General features: G+C 45.5%; 1 protein-coding gene across 4 annotated transcripts in view; it reads left to right on the forward strand.

The window, feature by feature from the left end:
• Window positions 1-11,399, forward strand: part of LOC142922555 (NACHT, LRR and PYD domains-containing protein 3-like) — a 31,947-nt gene extending 20,548 nt beyond the window's left edge. For 3 of the 4 annotated variants that reach the window (XR_012940159.1, XM_076063340.1, XM_076063339.1), the window contains 4 exons: window positions 7,338-7,421; window positions 7,989-8,075; window positions 9,895-9,978; window positions 10,765-11,399. Coding sequence is in view for 2 of the 4 variants with exons in the window: in XM_076063340.1 (XP_075919455.1) it covers window positions 7,338-7,421; window positions 7,989-8,075; window positions 9,895-9,978; window positions 10,765-10,846 (337 nt within the window). In the remaining 2 variants the exon portion in view is untranslated. Of the gene's footprint in view, window positions 1-1,230; window positions 1,342-7,337; window positions 7,422-7,988; window positions 8,076-9,894; window positions 9,979-10,764 lie in introns of those variants that run through there. The other variant, XR_012940158.1, reaches the window with a different exon arrangement.
• Window positions 11,400-24,204: the final 12,805 nt, after the last annotated feature.

The raw sequence follows: 24,204 nt of genomic DNA on the forward strand, positions 1-24,204 counted from the left end.
AGCCCCCGTGTCAACAATAACTCTGACCATCACCCCTTGAATAAGTGCCATCACATCCGACGACCCCGGCGCAGCTCCCAAAACACGATGCACCAACGCGCCCCACACGTCCTGACCGTGCGCAACATACGAATGAGATGTGAATGGGTGAGATGACGCAGATTGGTGATGTGGAAAGAGCGGCCGTGTATTGAATGTATCGCGACTCACCCGGAATCCTCGGTCCTGGGAGAATCCTCGGTTGTAGCTGGTCGGCGCCCTTGGAAGGCCGCCCCTGCGCCACCAGCAGTCGCGGGCAACATGTCCTCTCCGTCCGCACTCGTAGTACATCCATACACCGCGGGGCGACGCAGCATGCCCGCGGGTGGCACCCCGGCCGCCGCTGCAATCGGCGGTGCCTCGCCCACCGCCACCGCGCTCTCGGACGCGGCAGCGCTCAGCAACAGCAGCTGCGCACCCACCACCGCTGGCTCATCGCGGAGGTCCAGGTTGACTTTGATGTTCCTGGCGATCTGTAGAGACATGTCATCGTCGTTGTTGCTGTCAGGAAGCGAAAGGACGACTCGTAGCTCCTTGGCCAACTGCAAAAGCTTCTCCTGCAGCAAGGAATCCAGGGCCTCCTGGTCCATCGCCAGGTATGCTACTTGAGCGAGGGCCAACAGCGCGCTGCGGAATGCAAGAGGGGATTCCGTGTCCTCCCGCTTCCTTTGCTGGAATCTACGTTTGGCGACCGACCGCGGCTCGTACACCTTGCTCATTGCCGCGAATGCCCCATCCAGTGTTGACCTGACGGTGGCAGGGAATCCATTAAATGTCGCCAAGGTATCATCATCGAGGGCCGTCGGCAGTGCCCGCAGAGCGGCACCCTCAGTCCACTCCAGAGATTGATAAGCTGCTCGGAACCGTCTTGTAAATGCCGTCCAATCCCCAACTTTGGCCTCGAACCGCTGCACATGAAGTCGCCGTGCTGTTCCCGATGGTGGTGCTTCATCGTCGTCGGATTTCTCCAATCGCTCCGACCCCGCGGCAACATCTGCTGGTCGACTTGACACCGTCGGTTGCATCTGGTCCGATGTCACAAAGCAGTTAAACGCCTCCGTCAATGTCGCCATCCTGGCCTCCCACTGGGCCATGAGGACTCTCCAATCACTCGACGGTGCGGGGGTCTCGGCCTCGCTCGAACCGCTGTCTCATTCTCTAGACTCTCGTTCAACCAGGCCCTCCGGAGGAGTATCGGCCACTTGGCAGGACACGGGCAAGCACGTCCTCGTCGTTGCTGTCGTCGGATGAGTCCACCGGCACGTTCTTCTTCTTGGCCGCCTTCCTTGACATCTCGGCATGGTTCGTAGTCACTCTGACACGAAATGTAGTGTTCGATTTCACTCGGACAACTTTTGTCTTTCTTCGAACACCGCTTTATTTACAACTTTCAGCATGTCCTCAATATTTTACAGTATCCATGTCGTCACGGCTCGCTCACCGTGCTTCACTCGACTCGCTCGCCACCTTTGTCTCTCCACTCCCCATGATTACTTCGCTTACTCCGTCACTAACTTCTTTGTCTCCGCTCTCCGCTATCACCGTCGCTATGCTCACTCCACTGCTAATTGCTTTGTCTCTGTTCACCGCTATCACCATCACTATGCTCTCTCCACTGCTAACTGCTTCGTCTCTGTTCAGCTTCGCTATCGCTATGCTCTCTCCACTGCTGGCTGCTTCTCTTCTTCAGCTCCGCCATCGCTACGCTCTCTCCACTGCTGGCTGCTTCTCTTCTTCAGCTCTGCTATCGCTATGCTGTTTCCATGCTCCATCTCCAACTCTGTCTCTCAAACTCTGTCTCTCCACTCTCTGTCTCCAAGCTCTCCACACTTCAATTCCCTGCTGTTGACTCCAACTTCAATTCCCCGCTGTTCACTCCAAGCTCTCCAACTTCAACAACCTCGCTCCAATTGCCGACCCCCCAATTTATCCCCGCTCTCATTACTCCCCAATTAATTAGTCCGCGTCCCAACCACGCTCCTCGTCGTTCGCACCTGCTTCTCCTCCAGACCTTTAGGCGCGACTCTAGACTTGGCAACAGCTCCAGCCAATCACAGCCGTCCTTGGCTCACCCAGCTTAATTGCCCTAATATAACCTGCACTGTATTTGCCTTCGCTACAGGCTGACCCAACATAACCCGTACTGTCTGTGTTATGTAATCACGCTGTTTCCACTATGCACCTTCCTACTCCACTACACATGTACACTAATATACACACTCTCATATATGAATATACACACACTCACTCACATGTACACACTTTACACACCCCTGTTTGAGTCTGCAGTTTTAATGTGACAGTATTTTTTTACATGAAAATGAATGCAAGGAATCTTCATATAATAAGGATTCACATTCATGAGGCGCAATTCATCCAGTGATATGAGTGCGCCATGGACAAATTAGTGAATATACGCATGTATGTGCGTTATTTACTTTCGTTACTGTGTGTGTATGTAGGTGTGTAGACGAGGAGTAGTAGTGTCGTGATTAGCGCTACGCTACGCTATGAACCCGGCGTCCCGGGTTCGATTCCCGCTCACGACCAACACCGGTGACGATTATCTGAACCGGACCTGGGCCTCCCTCTAGGTCGACTCAGCCTCAAATGAGGACCTGGTGCGGTGTGTAAACATTGCCACTAAGGATACAAAGGCGGTCGGGGTGGTGTAGGTCACTGTTGTATATGTTGGTTGTGAAAATTTTGATGAAAATAATACAAATTAAATGAAATTTGGAATTTGCGTAATTATCCGCAATTATGTTAGGTGATGCAATTATGCGCATAAATTATGCTAATTCGAGATATAATCATATTCATTAATGCTCGTGTGTGTGATTATGCTATTGCAATCCGTTATTATGATTAGGCCCCGCCTCGCTGACGAGGGTCGGATTATCAATCGGAATAATACAATTCTTCGTATGAAGTTATACAGGTGCTGTGAGCATGCCAGAGTCAGCTCGGCTTCCTTGTTTAACTTCGTATTATCGATCGGTATAATACAATTATTCTCGTTTTAACATTTACTGAGTGTATTAGTGTGTTTATGTCAGGTCTCCAAATTGAGATCTCAACGCAGAATACAGTTCTTATAAATAAGATTATTACGCACGAAATCAGGAAGGACACACGCAACCACTTCTGCGTTAATCAATTTTATTCTAAACAAAACTTTAACATAAGGATATGCGAACTCTCAAGCTCGGAATTTTCAACACAGCATCAACACAGTAAACATCAACGATTGCGTTGTTTCACTTTGACAACTGCACATATCATTAATTCCACTGCGTAACGCGAGCTTAATTGGTGATAGGGAGAGTCGTTAAAACATGCAGGCACGCTATTCTACACAAAAACCTTAACACTCTAAAATGGAAATTTTTGTACTTGAAATTGTCAGCATAGTACTACAGGCAATGTTCATTTCATTGATCCATCTCTTCAACCCTCAATAATCACGTTGTTAATTGGGTAACGGAACAATTGATTGCTTCCTCTGGGTACCACGAGCATATGGAAAATACGAATAAAAAGTCCTTAGTAGTTCATCCGACGATATTCATGCGAAAAGGCAGTCAAAACAATTATTATTCTCAAAGGCAAAAGTATACGTCAATGGATTCATCGGCAAGATTATGCCATTAAAAGAAAACGAACGACTGAGATACTTCTAAATGACCGTATCCATGTAACTCAATAGGCAGCAATGTTCTTCACGATCAGCACCTTGGAATGTCACTCTTCTTGATTGTCCCGATATGCGTGTTGTGTGTCTTCGTGAAACAGACGCAGGGTGATGCGTCGTGAGGGTGAGAGTGTGGGGGGAGGGTTATACGAACTGCTTTGTTCTCTTGCTCGGGGCGTCGGCTTGGCTGCTCGTGCTGGCAGATACGGTCTCTTTCCACTGATGTAGTAGCTGCGCCGCACGTGCTCTCTGTGGAGATGCTCGAACGCGCTCTTTGCTGGTTCGCTGACTCTTTTGCTCATGGGCGGCTGGTCAGGCTCTTTCCATTGCTGGATGAGCCAAGTCAGCACACGCTTGGCTGCTGGCAGCTGGCACTCAATGTAGAATAAAAGTCTTTTAGCGATATTTCTTTCAGCTCTGAACTCACACTCGGTGGCACATCGCTACTCTGCCAGCCTCACATCCTCGGTTGATCGCGGGGCCCCCTTGGAGCCTGCCGCTCGCCACCCTCTTCTGGCGCTTGCTGAGCTGTTGTCTTGTTGAACTGTCGAGTGTGCTATTGTCGCTCACTCTCAAAACTTGAAAATTGTATTTGCACACCTCTTACACAACTCTGATAGCTTAGTATGATACAGCTTATCGCAATCCTCAATTCTGCAAGCGACTCAAAACATCAGGATGAATGTATAATAACTTTCAGCGATACTCTGTCTGCCCATGCCGAACTCAGCACCTAACGTCGCCTCGCCCCTCTTCTCTGCGGGACACAGCACCCATAGCTAATGTCTCGAGGCCATGCCTCGGAGCTGGCTTGATGTCTTCTTCCGAACGCTGTCTCGCTGTCCTTTGCGGAGCTTAAATGTGAAATTCCCTCTCCTCTCTCCGCGTCTCTTGCGAGAGAGAGAAAAAACAGATGCCCTCCCCGTCCGCTGTCTCACCGCGGTCGCGCGCGTGATTGCCCCCCTCCCCCCTTGGTGACCCCGGGCGGCTGTGTTACATCAAACAGGTTTGTTTGTGAATTGTCCTTTGGCAATCTGGAGATTTTGCAGATAGTCGCTAACCTCTCTTTGCCCCGGAGGTTTTTATTTATTTATTTAAACGACCTTTTTACGATCTCCCGTTGCTGTTTGCTGGTCCTTGTCGTAGCGGTGTTTATTTATTTATTTCAGTTACTATTTTAAAAATATCGGCAAATATTATTATTGATTTTAATTGTGGAAAAAGGGCCATATACAACACCACCCACCCCCTCGTGTGCCGTTCCGGCCTTCATAGGTGCTCGCTAACAGCACTTGCCCCTACAGTCTGTTAAGGCTACACGGGGGATCTTTGTCTTTTTTGTAAGATGAGGTCTTGCAAAACAACACCCTTATGAACACAAACACGTTTCAGATTATAAAGGTACAGTGCAGTATAAATGAATGGATGATTGTGAGTAAACTCCTTTTTGTGAATGCCACCTATGATATATAAAATGTCTAACACAGAAGCATTGAACAATGAGCAGCTTTGCTCATGAACGTGTGTGCTCTGGTCACGTGCACCGCCATTGTGAGTGTCCCTCACTCACCGCGTGTTTGACTCCGCGGTTCCCGTGGGCTCAGTGAGTCAGCGCTGTCCCTTCCCCTGTCCACCCGGGTTTAGGCTGAGTGAGAACGAGATTAGAGACAGGGGACTCCAACTTTTAGCCGACGGGATGTTGGAGAGAGAAGGGAGTTTGGAGACGTTAGTGTTGAGTAATTTCCTGATGCACACACACTAATATAGGTACACCTAAACAAATATATACACATATACGGACACAAAACACAAATATACTCACTATACCATAATAATGTATTTAAACGTCGATTATAACTTAATTTATATGCACTCATCAATTAAGTTATTAGCCACACTTATTACAGCACTGTTAACCACTTAAATAACAATACAATTACATATTGACTTAAAGCTTTCGTGACTGCAGGAATTCATACTCTTTAGGTCTTTCGGTAAAGTCATGTAGATAGAAAATAATATTTGATTATTTTTCTATCTACGTGACTTTACCGAAAGACCCAAAGAATAACAATGCAATTACCATTGTCACATTACCTACTATAACCAATGATATTGTTTCAACTATATTGTGTTAATACAGTAGATCATCGATTATCCAGCAGCATCGGAGGGGAGGGGTACTGGATTTTCAAAAAACACCAGATGATCACATCATTATTTAAAATAGCTTGTTTTTGCACATTCTTGAATAAGATTATGTTTTTAGGTGTTCTGCATATATATATTGACTGTTTCAAATAGTTTACGATATAAAAATCGCTTAACTAAATATACAAAGACAAAATAAATATCTTGCTGTAAATAGTGACTATTTACTGTACCGCACTCAGCACTCCAATATCGAAGACTCTGCATGGGGTGATGTGCGTACAACGCTCTTGTTCAACAACTTGTGTTAGACATCGACTTGTGTTTGGCAACTTGTGTTTGACAACTTGTGTTTGACAACAACAACAACATGTGTTTGACAACAACATGTTTTTGACAACAACAACTTGTGGTTGACAACAACAACTTGTGTTTGACAATCGCCGGACTGATGCAGCCTTCAGACCGGTGCTCTGGCGAATGCCGAACTGCACGCAATTTTCGCCGGATCAAGCTGTATATTTACTCTTTCTATTACTGTAGTTGTTAGTCATGAAAATGTATATAAGTGCAGTATTTTCATTGTTTAAGTTGTATGTAGTGTATAATGTACTGTATATATTTTTTGATGCGGAAATGGGAGGATGTTCTGAGGAAATTAGGAATGAGAGGCTACTGGAAGAGCTGTTGTGGAAATGCCGATATGCAGGCCAGGTGCTAAGTTACCTTGTGCCAGACAGTTGTCACTGGGGGTTTCCTTTAATTACATTGTGATGAGATGTTACATGAAACGCTTTCAGATGTGACCGCTTACAGAATGATGCAATATCGAAGATAAATCATGATTATTTGATCTATATATACATACACAGAGATTCTACAGATAACTTTTAGCAGACTTTTGGGTCATGTACTGTTCGGGAACACCTAATGAAGACCAGAACGACACATGAGGGGTTGGGAGGCCAGCACCACACTCAGCCAACTGATGTTTACTTACTACACCAGGTAGTAATTTAAGGCTGAGTCGACCTAGGTGAGGTCCATGGCCGTTTTAGATATTCATCAATGAAGTTCGCCGTGAGCGGCAATCGAACCAGGTTTGTGGCTCACTGTGCTAACCACTGCACCACTACTTCCCACGTGCATGCACACAAATATGCATGCACTAAGATACACATGTACCAAACACGTATAGAGATGGACTTACACAAATGCACACATAGTAGACATTCACACACACATCACATTCAACCCAAAAATCTAAACAGCAGTTGCTATTTGCAAGCTCCTATTAAAGTTGACACGAGGTTCATTTGTGCACAGTAGCCACAAACACGACCCTCAACCACTGTCCCATCAACCACCACCACCCCTCACCATCCCCCACTCTGTGCCCAGACCCTCCACCCATCCCCTCTGCCCCGACTAACCACCTCTTCTCTTCCTGCAGTCTGTATCTTTGTTCACTGACGGACAAGTCGGGTTCCTCTCTCAGTGTCATCCTCAAGGCCAACACAGGTTTGAAGATTCTCAGGTAAGCTCTGCTGTTCGTTTCTCACTTGTGCTCTGTGCACTAACTGCTAATTATTGGTGCAACGCGTTGTCAAGTAAACATTTGAATGTGAACACATTTAATCTTGCTGTCCTGCTTAATCGAGTCCACTTTAAAAATGTTTTACTGTAATCTTAACACATTTGTTTAGTTTAACACATAGGTTAAAGCAATATTCACAACATTGTTAGCAGATACATTAATTGAAAACATCTCCCTGTGTTCTCGATGAAAATGTACTTCACTTGTGTGTGATCCTCTCTTGTAACTTTGTGTTTATATAAACACAAACACTTCATATTATAAAGGTACAGTGCAGTATAATTGAATGGATGATCGTGAGTAAACTGATATTTGTGAATGCCACCTATTATATATAAAATGTCTAACAGAAGCATTAAACAATGAGCAGCTTTGCTCATGACGGTGTGTGCTGTGATCACGTGCACCGCCATTGTGAGTGTCCCTCACTCACCGCGTGTTTCACTCCGCGGTTCCCGTGGGCTCAGTGAGTCAGCGCTGTCTCTTCTCCCGTCCACCCGGGTTTAGGCTGCGTCGCAACGAGATCGGAGACAGCGGCCTCCGACTTTTAGCAGACGGGATGTTGGAGAGAGAAGGGAGGTTGGAGACGTTAGTGTGAGTAATGTCCTGATGCACACACACTTATATAAGTACGCCTAAACAAATATATACACATATACAGACACAAAACACAAAGATATTCAGTAGCATAATAATGTTGTATTTTAACGTCGATTTTAACATAATTTTTATGCACTTATCAATTAAGTTATTTGCCACACTTATTACAGCACTGTTAACCACTATTAAATAACAATACAATTACAATTGTCACATAACCAACTCTAACCAATGATATTGTTTTAAATTATATTATGTTAATATATTAGATCATCGATTATCCGGCAGCCAGATTTTCAAACACAACCAGATAATCGCATAATTATTTAAAATATCTTATTTTTGCATATTCTTAAATACGATTACATTTTGATTTAAAGCTTTCGTGACTGCAGTAATTCATATTTTTAGCTCTTTCAGTAAAGTCACGTTGAAGGGAAACAATAAAATAATAAAATATATATAATGTATTTTTTATTGTTTTATATATTTTATTATTTATTGTTTCCCTTCAACGTGACTTTACCGAAAGAGCTAAAAATACGATTAGATTTTTAGGTGTTCTGTATATATATTTAGTGTTATTAAATAGTTTGCGATCTAAAAATCGCTAAAAGTAAATATACAAAGACAAAATGAATATTCTGCTGTAAAAAGTGACTATTTACTCTTATTGGTTCTTTCGGTAAAGTCACGTAGGATGGAAATAATAAAATAATAAAAATAAAACATTATAAAATTATCACGACGTTTCGGCCACAACATTTACTAACCGCACTCACCACTCCAATATCAAAGACTCTGCATGGGGTGTACTATGCTCTTGTTAAACAACTTGTGCTTGACAACAACAACTTGTGTTTGTCAATAGTTGGACTGATGCAGCCTTCAGACCGGTGCTCTGGTGAATGCCGAATTCCACTCAATTTTCGCCAGATCGCACTTTATATTTTCTGTTTCTATGACTAGTTATTAGTCATGAAACATGTATATACGTGGAGTATTTTCATTGTTTAAGTTGTTGTATGTAGTGTGTAATGAACTGTATATATTATTTGACACTGAAATAAAGCATAGCTGCTTGTTTTGTCACGCACTTTGTGCCGATCGCCGGACTGGTTCAGCCTTTGGAGCGGTTTTACCGGTTTCATCGGATGTTGGAACCCAGATAGGCACGCTCTGGATATAATCAATGATCATCTGTATTTAATGTCATAGATTACAATTAAGAATTTTATATAATGAACGGCTGCAATCTTGACATTAATTGCCCACCCATACGTTTACATTAATAACACCACAACCTGACTCTTATTAAAGCCATAAATCACCAATGGCTCTTATTCGCCAACCCGATACATTTGAACATTATTTGATCCTTACCCAATATACAGTTTAAACTAGCCTTTGCCTCGTGATGGGTTACGTGGACATCTGTGAAAAAGAGCTTTTTAGCTTTTCAGATTCTCTAATATAAATAAATATTCAGATTTATATTCTGGCTCCTCTGCCTGTATCTAGTGGCCTTGCATGGACAAACGCGATTTTTAATACAAAATATTGCAGACCTCGCCAAATGCGGTGGGTTACGTTCCTGTAAAATGCCGTGTTGGACAAAGCCACATTAAACAATTAATAGACAAATAGGATTGCGTTCCTGGGTCCGAAATGATTACTCCCTCTGTTTAGCTGATTCTACGAGATTTCCACCCTTATTGTACTAAAAGGTGTTGAGTTGCTCTCCATTTCTTGTGAGTGTGTACACTTTTATTTTCCAGTTTCACCCCACTCAGTGCCTCTTCTCTCCCTGTAGTCTGATAGAGTGCTCACTGACGGACAAATCGATCCCAGCTCTCCATGACATCATGATCACCAACAAAGCATTGAGGAAGCTCGGGTAAGTTATGCAGCTTGTGTCTCATACGCGCTCTGATTGTTGCTACAAACAAAACAACTGAGATTCGTCAGTAACACTGTGGCCTTAGCAGGAGAAAATATGGAAAAGGCAACGTTTTGGAAATTGACCTTCACACCATGTTTGTGTGCTAAGAGAGCCATTGCCAGAAGTGGAGTGAGTAGTGGAGTGTATTCCAGTGCATTTAATATTCTCTTTGGTTCTTTCGGTAAAGTCACGTAGAAAATCAAATCAAATAATAATAATAGAATAGACGTTCCGATTGCAACACAAGCAACCATCATCAGGTAAGAATGAAAAAAATGGCAAACTTAGAAACACAATGCAACACAACACAGAACCGAACAGCACAACAGCCAACACCCCACCTGGTTGACCCCGCTCCTCCAAATAATGACAATATTCATTATCAGACCAATGAACATGACCAAACGACTGGAAATGCGCCTGATCTTAAATCTGCAAGATAAGCAGGCTTTAGCCTGGAGTGCTGAGACGGGTGACCACCGCACATAACCACAGGAGTTATAGGCAGCAGAGCTAAGTTGCAGACAACAGACTGCAGTGTGCAGCACAATCCACCGTTGTACTTCACTACGATCCTAGATCTGCAGTCCTTGCCATCACAGGCCTGCACTGACCCGCGTGGTGAAGTATGGTGAAACAGCTCTCATGGCATGGGGAGACCTTCATCCAGCATGGTTGTTGTGGGGGCTGCGTGGGTCTTTGTGTGAACCCGCGTCAGCGTGAACCTCTCTCTTGCTGCAGGGTGGATGGCACTCGCTTCAGTGAGGAAGGGAAGCAGGAGTTGAGGAGCAGATGGACTCACCGAGGAGGCCTGGATATTTAGATATAAGCTGAGAGGCCGTGCTGGCCCTGCAGCAGATGGAGCTGGTCCACGCACGACTTGAACAGCAGCCCGGCTCATTTTACCTCCATCGCTCCGATCGTCGACCCTGACTCTGAGACGACAATGAGCTGGGAGCTTTCTCTGTGAGCTCCACATGGAGCCAAGGGTGAACGCGACTCCAAGATGCTGATGAGTGTGGTGATTCCAATAATGTGTAATAATGTGTAAGTGTATTTATGAATATGTGGTATAGGGAAGCGATGTTGGTGGCATGTGGAAGGGGTGTCGGTGGCTTTTAAATGGTCTGGCAGCTCACCATTGTTTCACTGAGTAGGAATGTTTGTCATGAATGTGCGTACATAGGGGTGTGTATCACACTCATGCAGATATCCTCGTCTATTTATGTATGACTTCAATATTCACCCTCTATCTTTTTTATATTCATGCATTTTAACTTTCAGTTGCGCTATGATCGGTCTAAAAATAATCTTCCAAGCCGACTTCAGATATAAGAAATGTACTAACGATTGTTATAAAGTTGTTTTACTCTGAATTCTCTTTCATTGCTCTAATTGATTAGTTTTCGATTTTGGTGCCTCGGATCACACTTGCAATTGAAACTATCCAGGTTAAAAACCTGGCTAAACAAATACACTTGATATTTCTTATCTTTGATTATACACATCTGTATACCAAATAACAGCACTTCAGCCTCGAAATGCTTAACAACGTATCAATAATTCAATTTTAATGTATACATTTATTGGCAGACTGTCATTGTCTGGATGTGGTCTGGGAATGTTTATTGCTGTTGTTTTACTGCCTTTCCCAAGCTTGGGAACTGATGCAATTTGAACTTGCATACTTTTAGGTATTTGTTTAAGTAACGCCATGGTGGTGTGATGTCATCTTCCTCGCCTGGTATGCAAGAGTTCAGGGGTTGGATTTCGACCCTGACACCTGCTGTATAGTTGGAGTCTGCATGTTCTCTCCGTGGTCACTTGTTTTTTTTTTCCTCTGGGTTCTCCAGTTTTTCTCTCCATATTTAGAAACATCCGTTTACATGTATTTGCTGCTATAAATTTTCACGTGATAATCCACTTCCTCGAGCTATTATTAGTGGCTTGCTTCTGAAAAATTAGATAATAGCTCTGGGCCTTTCCTGGTAAGATAAAAAAAAGAGTTTAGTTTCATTTGTATATTTTAAGTGATTTGTTCACCTTTACTTTACTGTGCACTCTTATCGTGTTGTATTGTATTGGTTGTTGTAACTTTTGTCCTATCTCTACTGCACTCATTGCATTACTCCAGTATAAATGTTCAGATTCTGCTATTAAGTGTAGATTTATATTTATATACTCAGCCTTAACTGAGTATCCATCGCAGTGTGTAAACATCAGCACTGGGGAGACAAAGGTGGCCGAGCGTGGCACTGGCCACACCACACCGTCGTGTGCCATGTCAGCCTGAATAGGTGCTAACTAACTGGACTTTCCCATACAGCTTGTGGAGGCTACATGGGGAATCTGTGTATGTTTCCTCGTGTGTGTGTGTGTACTGTATATGGGGGATCTGTGTTGTACTTGTGTGTGGGGGTAGCCGTGGTTTAGATGGTGATGATGAAACACGGGAACAGAGAAGAGACTCCCAGCGACTCCACTCCTCCGCTCCCAGTGTCAGCGCGTTGAGCTTTTGATGCAGGAGGTTTAGGAAATGTCCATTTGTCTGACTCCACTTGCTTCTCTTGCTTGTCAAGCATTCTAACTTCTCGCATGGACTACGTGCTGGAGAATACAAACTCGGTGTAACTCACAAGAGGACTCTCCTGGTTACTCATGCGGCGTTGCCATTTAAATATTTCAATGTTATTGAATAGTTTTGATATTGTGCGCAATGCTATCATCGACCGTACTAATGGTGTCACGAGACTAATAACATAATGTTTGGATATCTCACGGTGCAGTGCAAGCATTTGTGTTCGATAGCGGCCCACAAAAGTGGATATCACAGAGCTACCAGTCAAATGCATTCCACTAACACTCGGTTTCAGACAGACCCATAAACTGAGATATCCGCAGACTCACATTTAGATATAAAGACTCATATAGACACAAAAAGACAAACAGAGAAATGTACTCACACTGAGCTAGAGACTTACAGGGATGCATAGACTCACACAAGGCACACAGTCTCGCTTCGACAAACACACTCACAAAGAGACTCATATCAACTCAAAGCTACAGACTCACGAAAACGTCCAGAGAATCATACAGAGAGCCCCCCCCCCCCCCCAACTAGCACCGCCCACTCTACCACTAGGGATGCCCATTCCATCATGAGACCCGCACACTCCCCAACGAGGCCCGCCTACTCCCTCACTTAGCCCAACCCACTTCATCACTAACCCAGCCCACTACCATTAAGATCTGCCAATTTCACAGCTTGCCACGCCCACTATACCACTAATCCCTCCCACTATTATCCCACTCCTAGTTAATTTTCTGATCTTTAACCGTCTGGACCACTGTTATTCTCGTCGTCTTGGTCTCCCTGAATCAACCCTCACTCTCCTCCACAAATACAAAATTCTTCCACACAAGTTATTTTCAATCTACCATTTATTTTTTACATTTTACCTCTCCTACTTCAACTTCACTGGCTTCCCGTTCACTACCGCTGCCTTTTAAAATGCCTGATGCTCATCTTCAAATCTTTCTAGGGCCTTGCCCTACCTCATCTTGCCCCTCATCTCCTTCCATGTGCCCTCTCGTCCTCTCCGTTCCCAATCTTCCCTGTCCCTCCATCTCCCTACGCCCAATCCTTCTCTCTGGACACCTCCACTCGAATAACTTTCCCCAGCACATTAAGCAGTCCCCCTCCTTAACCTCATTCTGTTCCTCTCTTAAAGCCTCACCGCTTCTCCATTTCCCATTCTCTACCCCTCCCTCCCCTATCATTTTGTCTTCTGTTTTCAGATGGCTGATGTAGATGCAGAGTAACAACTACAATTTCACATTCAGGTGGTCAAGCCAGATAACCACGTCAAGAGTAGCGCAGTGTGTCATTGTCATGTGGATCGGACATTGCTTCATTGTATGTTGATTGGTCTGTTCTGGATGACCACAGTTGAACACTGGAGAGTTTTTAATTTTCCATTTGTGCATCAGCTATCTGCATCTGCCATGGTTTGTGCAGTGGATGCGGTTTAGGGTGGACCATGAGCTTCTTGGAAGATCAAACCCAGGGATCTGCCTTGGGCCTTTCACAAGGTGTTCGTTAACATCTCGCCACCAGATGAAGTGAACACCACTACGGTGTGCTCGGGATGGGTGTTCAGTCGTGATCATTTTAATCCATTCTATCTCACACCTGCCCACCGTGTCGTGGCAGTTTTTCTGTTTTTCCTGCATTGCATTTTTTATTTTAGAAAATATTTAATCTGGAAAATCCATTGCGATAGAATATCTTACATGCAACGGTGCAAAGGAATATCAGGTGGAGCAGTTGCAGTGCTTAGATGCACCACACGACAAACCCATGGCCTGAAAGCAGTCGAGTGAAGAAGAATCAGTCCTGCCCCCCCTCGCTTCACCAACCCATACAGGGCGTAATGGTGAAATATAGAAAAAAAGCATTTACTCGTTGGTTCTATTCGGTAAAGTCACGTAGGTAAAAAAGAAAATAACAAAAATCACGACGTTTCGGCCACAACACAAGTGGCCTTTCAGGTGAAGGGACCGTGCTGTCATGAGGACAGCGTTGGAGTGAAGACAGCCAAGCCCAGGTCGCGTCCTTTAAGCTATGTGGGAGGAAGCAAAACGCTTGACAAAGGAATTCGCATAAAAATGAGCATGATGTACGTAGGAGGTGCATGGGCCATGATGGACCAGGAGCGGGTGGGGACCATGACGGACCAGCAGCGACCGAATTCGCGAGCACAAATCAGATTTGAAACACGGCAGAACGAATTCTGCCGTAGCTGACCACTGTTACAACGCTGTGGGTGATCACGATATAGTTTTCTCCGATACCAAGGTTCTCTGCAAACCCACGGGTTTTTATCAGAGATTTGTCCACGAGGCAATTCAGATTTACAAACACAGACACAATTTCAACCGAGAGGATGATTTCAAATTAAGCAATCATTGGAAAGATGTTCTAAATCAAACCACACATTAAACAAATTTTCAATGGTACAGTAATTTTTTCTTCAAGTAGTGGTATTCCAAACTTTCACAGCTGCATATTTCACTCCACACACTCACTCCACTCACTCACTCACTCCGCTCACTCACTCACTCCACTCACTCACTCCACTCACTCACTCCACTCACTCACTCCACTCTCTCACTCCACTCACTCACTCCACTCACTCCACTCACTCCACTCACTCACTCCACTCACTCACTCACTCCACTCACTCCACTCACTAACTCCACTCACTCACTCTACTCCCCCCCCCCCCCCCCCCCGCTGCTGGTCTGTCATGGTCCCCACCCGCTCCTGGTCCATCATGGCCCATGCACCTCCTACGTACATCATGCTCATTTTTATGCTAATTCCTTTGTCAAGCGTTTTGCTTCCTCCCACATAGCTTAAAGGACACGACCTGGGCTTGGCTGTTTTCACTCCAACGCTGTCCTCATGACAGCACGGTCCCTTCACCTGATGAAGGCCACTTGTGTTGTGGCCAAAACGTCGCGATTTTTGTTATTTTCTTTTTTACCTACGTGACTTTACCGAATAGAACCAAAGAGTATGGATCCTTGCAGTCACGAAAGCTTCAAATCTAGAATTGATAACCTCTACGGGGAGGGCTTTCACCTATCTGTTAGCGCTTTCAACAGACAACGGGACAATAAGTCAAAGCTCATCGAGACGCTGACCTTCCTCAAAAGATGCCGCGACAACAAGGTAATACCCATCGCTTTCACACTAACATCTGCTGCTGTATCCTCACCGAATTCTAAACAGATTCTGTTTAAGGCCAGCCTATCTTTTATCTCAGAGAGGATAAGACTACTCCGTTTTGACTCGATACTTTAGACAAGACTCTCCTACAAGCTCATTTAACGCTAACACAAAAATGTCACCTGCTGATTGGAACCACGTAGACAACATGACTGCTTCTTCTGCCGATTCACTTTCAGTCAAATACAAAGCTAACTTGATTTCTAAATTCAACCACCTATCGAAGAAGAACCCAGTCCCACATATAACAAAACTAGACGTTAACAAAATCGTCATTAATCAGAGTAGCACCCCGATTTCGGACAATCTGAAAACAGTACTGGCTAGAGGGCTAAATTTTGCTGTCACCCCGAAACATTCCTGTAGATATCTTTCAGGTCGATGCGGCCCTTAAAGGCATAGGACACATCCAAGCTGACGTTGCGAGAGCTGAAATATCCACTATTCCTAAGAATGCTAAGAAATGTTGATTTAAAGCTTTCGTGACTGCAGTAATTCATATTCTTAGCTCTTTCGGTAAAGTCACATTGAAGGGAAACAATAAAATAATAAAAAATATATAAAACAAGAAAAAAATTCTCACGACGTTTCGACCATAACACAAACCATCGTCATCAGGTGTGTCGGTTTGCATACATTTATTTTTAAACGGTGTATTTTAAACGGTGTTCTTTGTAAGCCATCTGGCTACCATGAGAGATTCGTTCATGAGGCTATCCACATATACAAGCACAGAGACAATTTCAACCGAGAAAATGGATTCTGGCTTAGCAATCATTGGAAAGATTTGATAAACCATTTCAGGTCTTAATTGATTGTTCACGCTTACAGTGGCTTTCAGACAGCATACATTAATTTTTCGTCTCCCCCCTCCTCTTTTCAGAACATAGATGGACTAGTCCTTCTAAATAAACTGCCAAATCGCTGCACGTGGCGCTGACGTTTTTTATAAATATATAAATGCACCGTTTAAAAATAAATAAATTTATGCAAACCGACACACCCTGATGACGACCGTTTGTGTTATGGTCGAAACGTGAGAATTTTTTTTATTGTTTTATATATATTTTATTACTTTATTGTTTCCCTTCAATGTGACTTTACCGAAAGAGCTAAGAATAATGCTAAGAAACCCATTAGCAACACAAGCAAAAATGAACGCTCTGAACTCGCGAATTTAAAAACCAGAAGTGATATAGTCATCCTCTCAGCCGACAAAGGCAACGCTACTGTAATTATGGATAAAGATTCGTACAACAACAAAATCCAGAACCTACTCAACGATGGAAGTTACTCAAACATTAAAAATGACCCTACTAATAGCCTAACTATAAAAACCAACAAGATCATCACAAGTTCGACCTCCCTAATCGAACCAACTAAACGTCCCTCCTTAAAACCTTCTGCTGCAAGACCCCCTAGATTCTATGGTCTCCCCAAGATTCATAAAGAAGGCACTCCACTACAACCCATCGTATCCACGATCAACTCCCCTACCTATAAGCTAGCATGTTTTCTGTCAGATACCTTGCTACCTTTCACTGGCAAAACCTCAGCAGTACTTAACTCAGCTCATTTGGTCTCTATGGTCAAAGACGTTGTACTGTCCCCTGACGATATCCTTGTCAAGCTTCGATGTGGTCTCCCTGTTCACCAAGGTCCCGGTACCTGATACCATTGAAATAATTGAAAATTTGGTCCAACATGGACTAGACCCCGATACACCTGCGCTGATTAGACACTGCCTCACCAATACCTACCTACTTTACTTGGAATGGCAGCTTCTACAAACAAAATTAGGGTATCCCCATGGGTTCTCCATTATCACCAGTGATAGCCAATGTTTTCATGGAGAAATTTGAATCAGATGCCATCCAGACTTCCACCCTCAGACCTTCCCTGTGGAAGAGATATGTGGATGACACTTTCGTCATTTGGCCACATGGCCTCCCAGCTTTGAACCTTTTCCTACACCACATCAATTCTAGACATCCCGCCATCAAATTCACCATGGAAGTGGAGAAAGATGGCAAGCTACCATTCTTGGATGTTCTGTTTGAGAGGAGACCTGATGGCTCACTGGGGCATTCGGTCTACAGGAAACCCACCCACACAGATTCCTACTTGAAACCTGATTCCCACCACCACCCAGCTCAAAATAATTATCTCATCAAAACGTTATACCACAGGGCACATTGCATTTCGGACCAACACCACCTGACCAGTGAATTAAAACATGTACACCTGGCCCTCAAGAGAAACGGATACTCTGACCATACCATCCGCCAAGCTGTTTCTCCCTCCATACAGAAACAACCACTTGATACTCCGGTCAAAACCATCACTCTACCATATATAGCAGGCGTTACTAAAAAGATCTCCAAAATTCCAAACAAACACAAGATCCTGGTCCGGTTCAATACAGTGCACAAAATCCGTGACCTGATCCCATCCGTGAAGGATGTCGTTCCTGACTTACAGTACCCCGCGGTTTACAAATTGAGCTGCACTTGTGGTGATTGCTATATCGGGGAGACGAAGCGACATGTCTGACAGAATTCGCGAGCACAAATCAGATTTGAAACACGGCAGAACGAATTATTCTGCCGTAGCTGACCACTGTTACAATGCTGTGGGTGATCACGATGTAGTTTTCTCCGATACCAAGGTTCTCTGCAAACCCACGGGTTTTTATCAGAGATTTGTCCACGAGGCAATTCAGATTTACAAACACAGACACAATTTCAACCAAGAGGATGGTTTCAAATTAAGCAATCATTGGAAAGATGTTCTAAAACACTCACTCCACTCACTCACTCCACTCACTCACTCCACTCACTCACTCCACTCACTCACTCCACTCACTCACTCCACTCACTCACTCCATCCACTCACTCACTCCACTCACTCACTCCACTCACTCACTCCACTCCACTCACTCACTCCACTCACTCACTCTACTCCCCCCCCCCCCCCCCGCTACTGGTCCATCATGGCCCATGCACCTCCTACGTACATCATGCTCATTTTTATGCTAATTCCTTGGCCAAGCGTTTTGCTTCCACACAGCTTAAATGACGCGACCTGGGCTTGGCTGTTTTCACTCCAACGCTGTCCTAATGACAGCTCGGTCCCTTCACCTGATGAAGGCAACTTGTGTTGTGGTCGAAACGTCGTGATTTTTGTTATTTTCTTTTTTACCTACGTGACTTTACCGAATTGAACCAAAGAGTATGGATCCTTGCAGTCACGAAAGCTTCAAATCTAGAAAAAAAAGCATTACTACAGATAATACATAGGAAGGCCTTTATCTAGCACTACAGCAAGTGGGTCTGTGAATTCCATCTGGTTGCAGAACTGTGAGTGTTATTCTCTCATGTGCAAGGTGGAGTTTCTCCCGGTACTCCGGTTCCCTCCCACACAAAGCCAAACACCTGTTTCATGGAAATAGTCAGCCGTCCCAGGGCAGGCTTAAAAAAATTAGTCTTGGGATGCCAGTGATGTTATCGCAGATAGATGGACAACATTGTTATTATCATATTTGAAATTCTCTCTCTCTGCTAAGAGCACTCTTTCCCTCTCCTCCACACAAAAAGCTGAGACAAAGAACCCCTAATAGCCATACAGGCTCTAGAGTCAAGTGCTCTTTGGGAAAATGGCTCAGCCTATTTCTTATCTCGTAACACCCATGTCCCCAAAATGCAGCTCTCCCTTGAGCGCCGTCTTTAGCAAATACACTCGGCTCCACATTCTCCTTTACTGCATCAATCCATCTCTTTTCCAGCCTGTGTGATGTCCGTTTATAACCCTCTATCTGCCCCAACATAAGCTACTTGAGCATGTGGAGGCTGGGTATGTTGGCTAGATGACCCAGTCAACTCAAGCATTGCCCGTTGGAAGAGCTCACGTGATGTGAGCTCACAATCCAGCCTGGTTAAACCCAGGATGGATGGGCATAAGTAGGAGAGGGGGACGATGCCAACCCCAACTGCAAGCGATGATGAAATTATTTATTACAACTTTCATCAGCTGGCTGAAACCAGGCCACTGTCGGTTTTAATGAGGTCCGAGATGGACACCCACCACCAGAGTGGAAGACTCTCAAGCGCATCTTCCTGTGACCAAGCCACCATTACCTGACTCCCGATAATGGGAGGTGAGCCCACCGTTACTTGAGATTCGCAGCTTCCCACACCGCATTCATTGTTTTATTCAAAAGAAGAGCCACTCCCTGTTTTGCAGTTTCCAATCCCATGTTTAGGACTGTCCATGCCTCAGTGGTTGGTACTATGCAACCTACGACTAAAATGGACATCCAGAACGCAATGAGAAGAGGCACTCGAGAACAAGGAGACGAGGAAGTATGAAGAGGAAATCTTCAGCAGAATCAGGGGGGAAAATTTTAAAAACCTTAGTATAGCAGGGAGAGAGATCGCGGAGACACGGACTTTGGAGACAACTCGGTGTTTATTTACCAGCTTCACATTCCCTATTGCCATACTAAAACTGAAGGGCCTTTGCTATTGATGCCCGTAGGGTCTGGAATGCTATTGCCAATAAACTGCAACTTGAATCACCACCTATGAGATCTTCACTCAAAACTGCTCTAGGAGTTGTACAACCCTAGCTGCCACTGCTATTCAGTGGCCTAAAATATGGCTCTAGATTTTGGTGTTATAATTAATTTATGTAGTTTATTGTAAAAAATTCGGTCACAGTCCCTATGATCACTGTTACATTGGATTTATGGGTTTTATTTTGGTGATTTCGAAAAGGTTTTTTTTTGTTTTGGCCATGTTTTTGTTTATTGTAGTACGGAGTTGACTGATGGCCTTAATCTTAGTTGTCTTGTGGTTGTTGTTATTTTGACTTGCATCCCACTGGGATTTTTGCGCACAGCGTTGGTGTACGGTGCTATTTCAGGAATATTTTGATATTTTTTTCCTGTATTTTTTGTTTGCACAGTCACATAATCACTTTAAGACGTTTTCTTGTTCATGTTTTTTGTTTGTTGCGGTTGCACCCGATTCAAGAGCCGAATGGCTCACAGGGCTATACCAAATAAATGAACTATGAACTTATTATTGGTACTTACAGCACACACGGCGTCGCTAGGCAACCGAGCGCGAGGAAAGGGGGGGGGGTAGAGATGGTGTTTCTTCATTTGAGTTTAGAAAAAAGTTGATTTGCAACTTGCAGCAACAAAAACATCATCGTCAACATAATGACTCATTCCTATTGGATTCCAGTTATGGTGGTTGCTTTGGTGACGGTGGTTACTACGATGATTGCTGTGGTGATGGTGGTTTGCTGCTAGAGTGAATGTGGTTTCTATGCTGTGATTGCAACTATGTTGATGGTGATTGCTGTATTGTAGTTGCCATATTGGTGGCTGTGGTGATGGTGGTTGTTGCTAGACTGATTGTGGTTGCTACGCTATGGTTGCTGACAGTGATGGTGGTAACTACGGTGATTACTGTGGTGATGGTGGTTGCTGCTATGGCGATGGAAGTTGCTATAATCATGGCGGTCTCTATGGTGACCATCGCGGTGATGTTGGTTGCCGCGATTGCTACGGCGGTTGCCGTGGAGATGCACGCAGTGGTCCTGGCAGTGGGGCAGATCCAGGAGCTCTTGGGCGAAAGACTCCTGGGTGCGAGTCCAGGACAAGACGCGAGACTCTCCGCTGGAGAACTCCGCCTTGAGAGATTCACAGTTACGCGATCAGAGCTGCCTCAACGCATCCAGGGGGTCCTGAGAGAGACACGGAGACTCGGGGACTCGCACAGAGACGCACGCAAAGACTCGCAAATAAACTCACCTCATGATTCACAGACTCGCACAGAGACACGGAGACACACGGAGGCTTACACAGAGACTCACAGAGACTCAGCTTCACGAGCAGCGCTGCCATTCGCTCACAACTCGCCCACCCGCTCACCCACTCACCCTCACACTCACCCACCAGCCAGTTACCCATTCACCACCCAGCCATTCACCTACCCCTTCACCACCCACCCACTCAACCGCCCGCTCACCCACTCGCTCACCCAGCCGCTCATCCACTCACTCACCCAGCCACTCACTACCTAACCGCTCACCCCCTAACCCACCCACCACTCATCCACCTACCCGCTCACCCACTCACCACTGGCTCACCAACTCGCTCGACGATTTGCTCACCACTCACTCGTCCACCCATTCACTCGCTCACCCACGCTCTCAACCACTCACCCACTCACCATCCACCCATTCCTTCATTCATTCACACACTCACCACCCACCCACTCACCAACCCATCCGCTCACCTACCCAACTGCTCACCCACCCACCCGCTCACCCACCCACTCGCCCACTCACCCGCTCACTCACCCACCCTCTCACACACCTGTCATCTGCTTATCCACCCACCTGCTCACCCACCCGCTCACTCGCTCACTCACCCACCTACTCACACACTCACCATCTGCTTACCCACCCGCTCACCCACTCACTCACACTCTCACCCACCCGCCTGCCCACCCGCCCACCAACCATACCCGCTTACCAACCCAAGTGCTCAACCACCCACCTGCTCACTCACCCACCCACTCACACACCTGCCACCTGCTCAACCACCCATTCGCTCACCCACTCACTCACACACCCACCCAACCACTCACCACCCACCCACTCACCACCCACCTGCTCACCCACACATCCATACACATTCACCCGCTCACTCACCCGCTCTTGGGAGGATAGACTTTTAGTTAGTAAAACATCTGTAAACAAATCAGGATTACTTGTTTTACAGATGATAAAATAGATCAGTAGACAGGGGCTGTATGCGTTTCTACGTTGTAATTTATATTCTGCACAAAGGCGACTCCACAGCAGCTGTGGCGAGGCAAGGCCGGCGATCACGAGAGCCAGATGAAAGCAGATAACTCGAGAGAAGCACGCGTTATCGTCTAGCTGTGGGTGTGCTCAACTGCGCGTGTTTGTGGCTAAATGCGAGAATGTGGATCAGTGTGTTATTAAATTACGAGGCTGCAATAAGATCCTTGTATGTATGTCGACCTTCTGTTGCACCGTGCTTAGCCAACCGTGATAATCGGACATTACTCAATTGTATTTTATATCGAGCAATCAGCACCCCTACGTGCAGAGCAAAGCCGCTTGCAGGTGAAATGCTGAGTCGCCTTCTTATTGTGCAAAAAAAAAAGTTGCCACTGGGGGTGCCCTTTAGAAGTGCAAAAGGGATTGCATTCCTCGCAAACCACGTGGCCCAGCTTTGCCCTTGAGAGGCAGTCGCGCCATGCAGGCGTCCCAGTGTCAGCGCTGTCACCACCGTCACCACCATCACCATCGTCACCACCGTCACTATCATCACCACCCACACCATTGTTACCACCGTCACCACTTTCAGCATCGTTACCACCGTCACCAACGTCACCACCCACACCATCGTTACCACCATCACCCTCCAGGTGTAGGATTCACGGCATTTAAAGAGACAGGGAGTCATCTTAGATGAAAAACCATACATAGGTGTGCAGCATGCATGCACCCACCCTCTCCAACTTATCTAGACCAACAGCTCAGAAAAACTGAATTTGTGACCAAGTTGTCGTTTAGACCGGCGGTCCCCAACCTTTTTGGCACCAGGGACCAGTTTCGTGGAATAAATTTTTTTCACGGACTGGGGGGGGGGGTCATCATTGGGCCTTTCCCCCTTTTCAAAGAAGCTCTCCAACGACGTTTCTTTTTTGCTCATTTTGGCGAGGGCTAGCTTGTGGGCTTTACACCAAAACTGTGACTGAGACAAGTGCACAGTGCGGGAGAGAGGCGCGGACGGAAGTGGTAAATACAATAATAGGCAGGCCACGCGCAGACTATAATAAGTTACGGATTCCGACTTCTCATAAGGAGCGTGCAACCTAGATCCCTGGCATGCGCAGTTGACAGTAGGGTTCGCGCTCCTATGAGAATCTAATGCCGCCGCTGATCTGACAGGAGGCGGATCTCAGACGGTAATGCAAGCGATGGGGAGCGGCTGTAAATACAGATGAAGCTTCGCTCGCTCGCCCACCGCTCGCCTCCTGCTGTGCGGCCCGGTTCCTAACAGGCCACGGACCGGTACCGGTCCGCGGCCCGGGGGTTGGGGACCCCTGGTTTAGACCACAGACTCAAAGCGTTGAGAACACATGGCCGTCCCAGCAACAGGCAGCAGTGAGACAAAGACAACTGTGGACCGGTTTCGTCTAATTAGGACTCATTAGTGCAGGACGGTAATCGATAATTTCTCTTGCCATATGCCTCTGGCAGCCCCATATATGGAGATGACCTTTACACTATGGTGACCCCATACACAGTTGTCTAAAGGTAACAGTAATCAAATCTGT

The sequence above is a fragment of the Petromyzon marinus genome, unplaced genomic scaffold (assembly GCF_048934315.1).
Source record: "Petromyzon marinus isolate PM22_M1 ecotype Great Lakes invasive population unplaced genomic scaffold, UKy_Petmar_22M1.pri1.0 PM_Scaffold_100, whole genome shotgun sequence".
Classification (NCBI taxonomy): domain Eukaryota; kingdom Metazoa; phylum Chordata; class Hyperoartia; order Petromyzontiformes; family Petromyzontidae; genus Petromyzon; species Petromyzon marinus.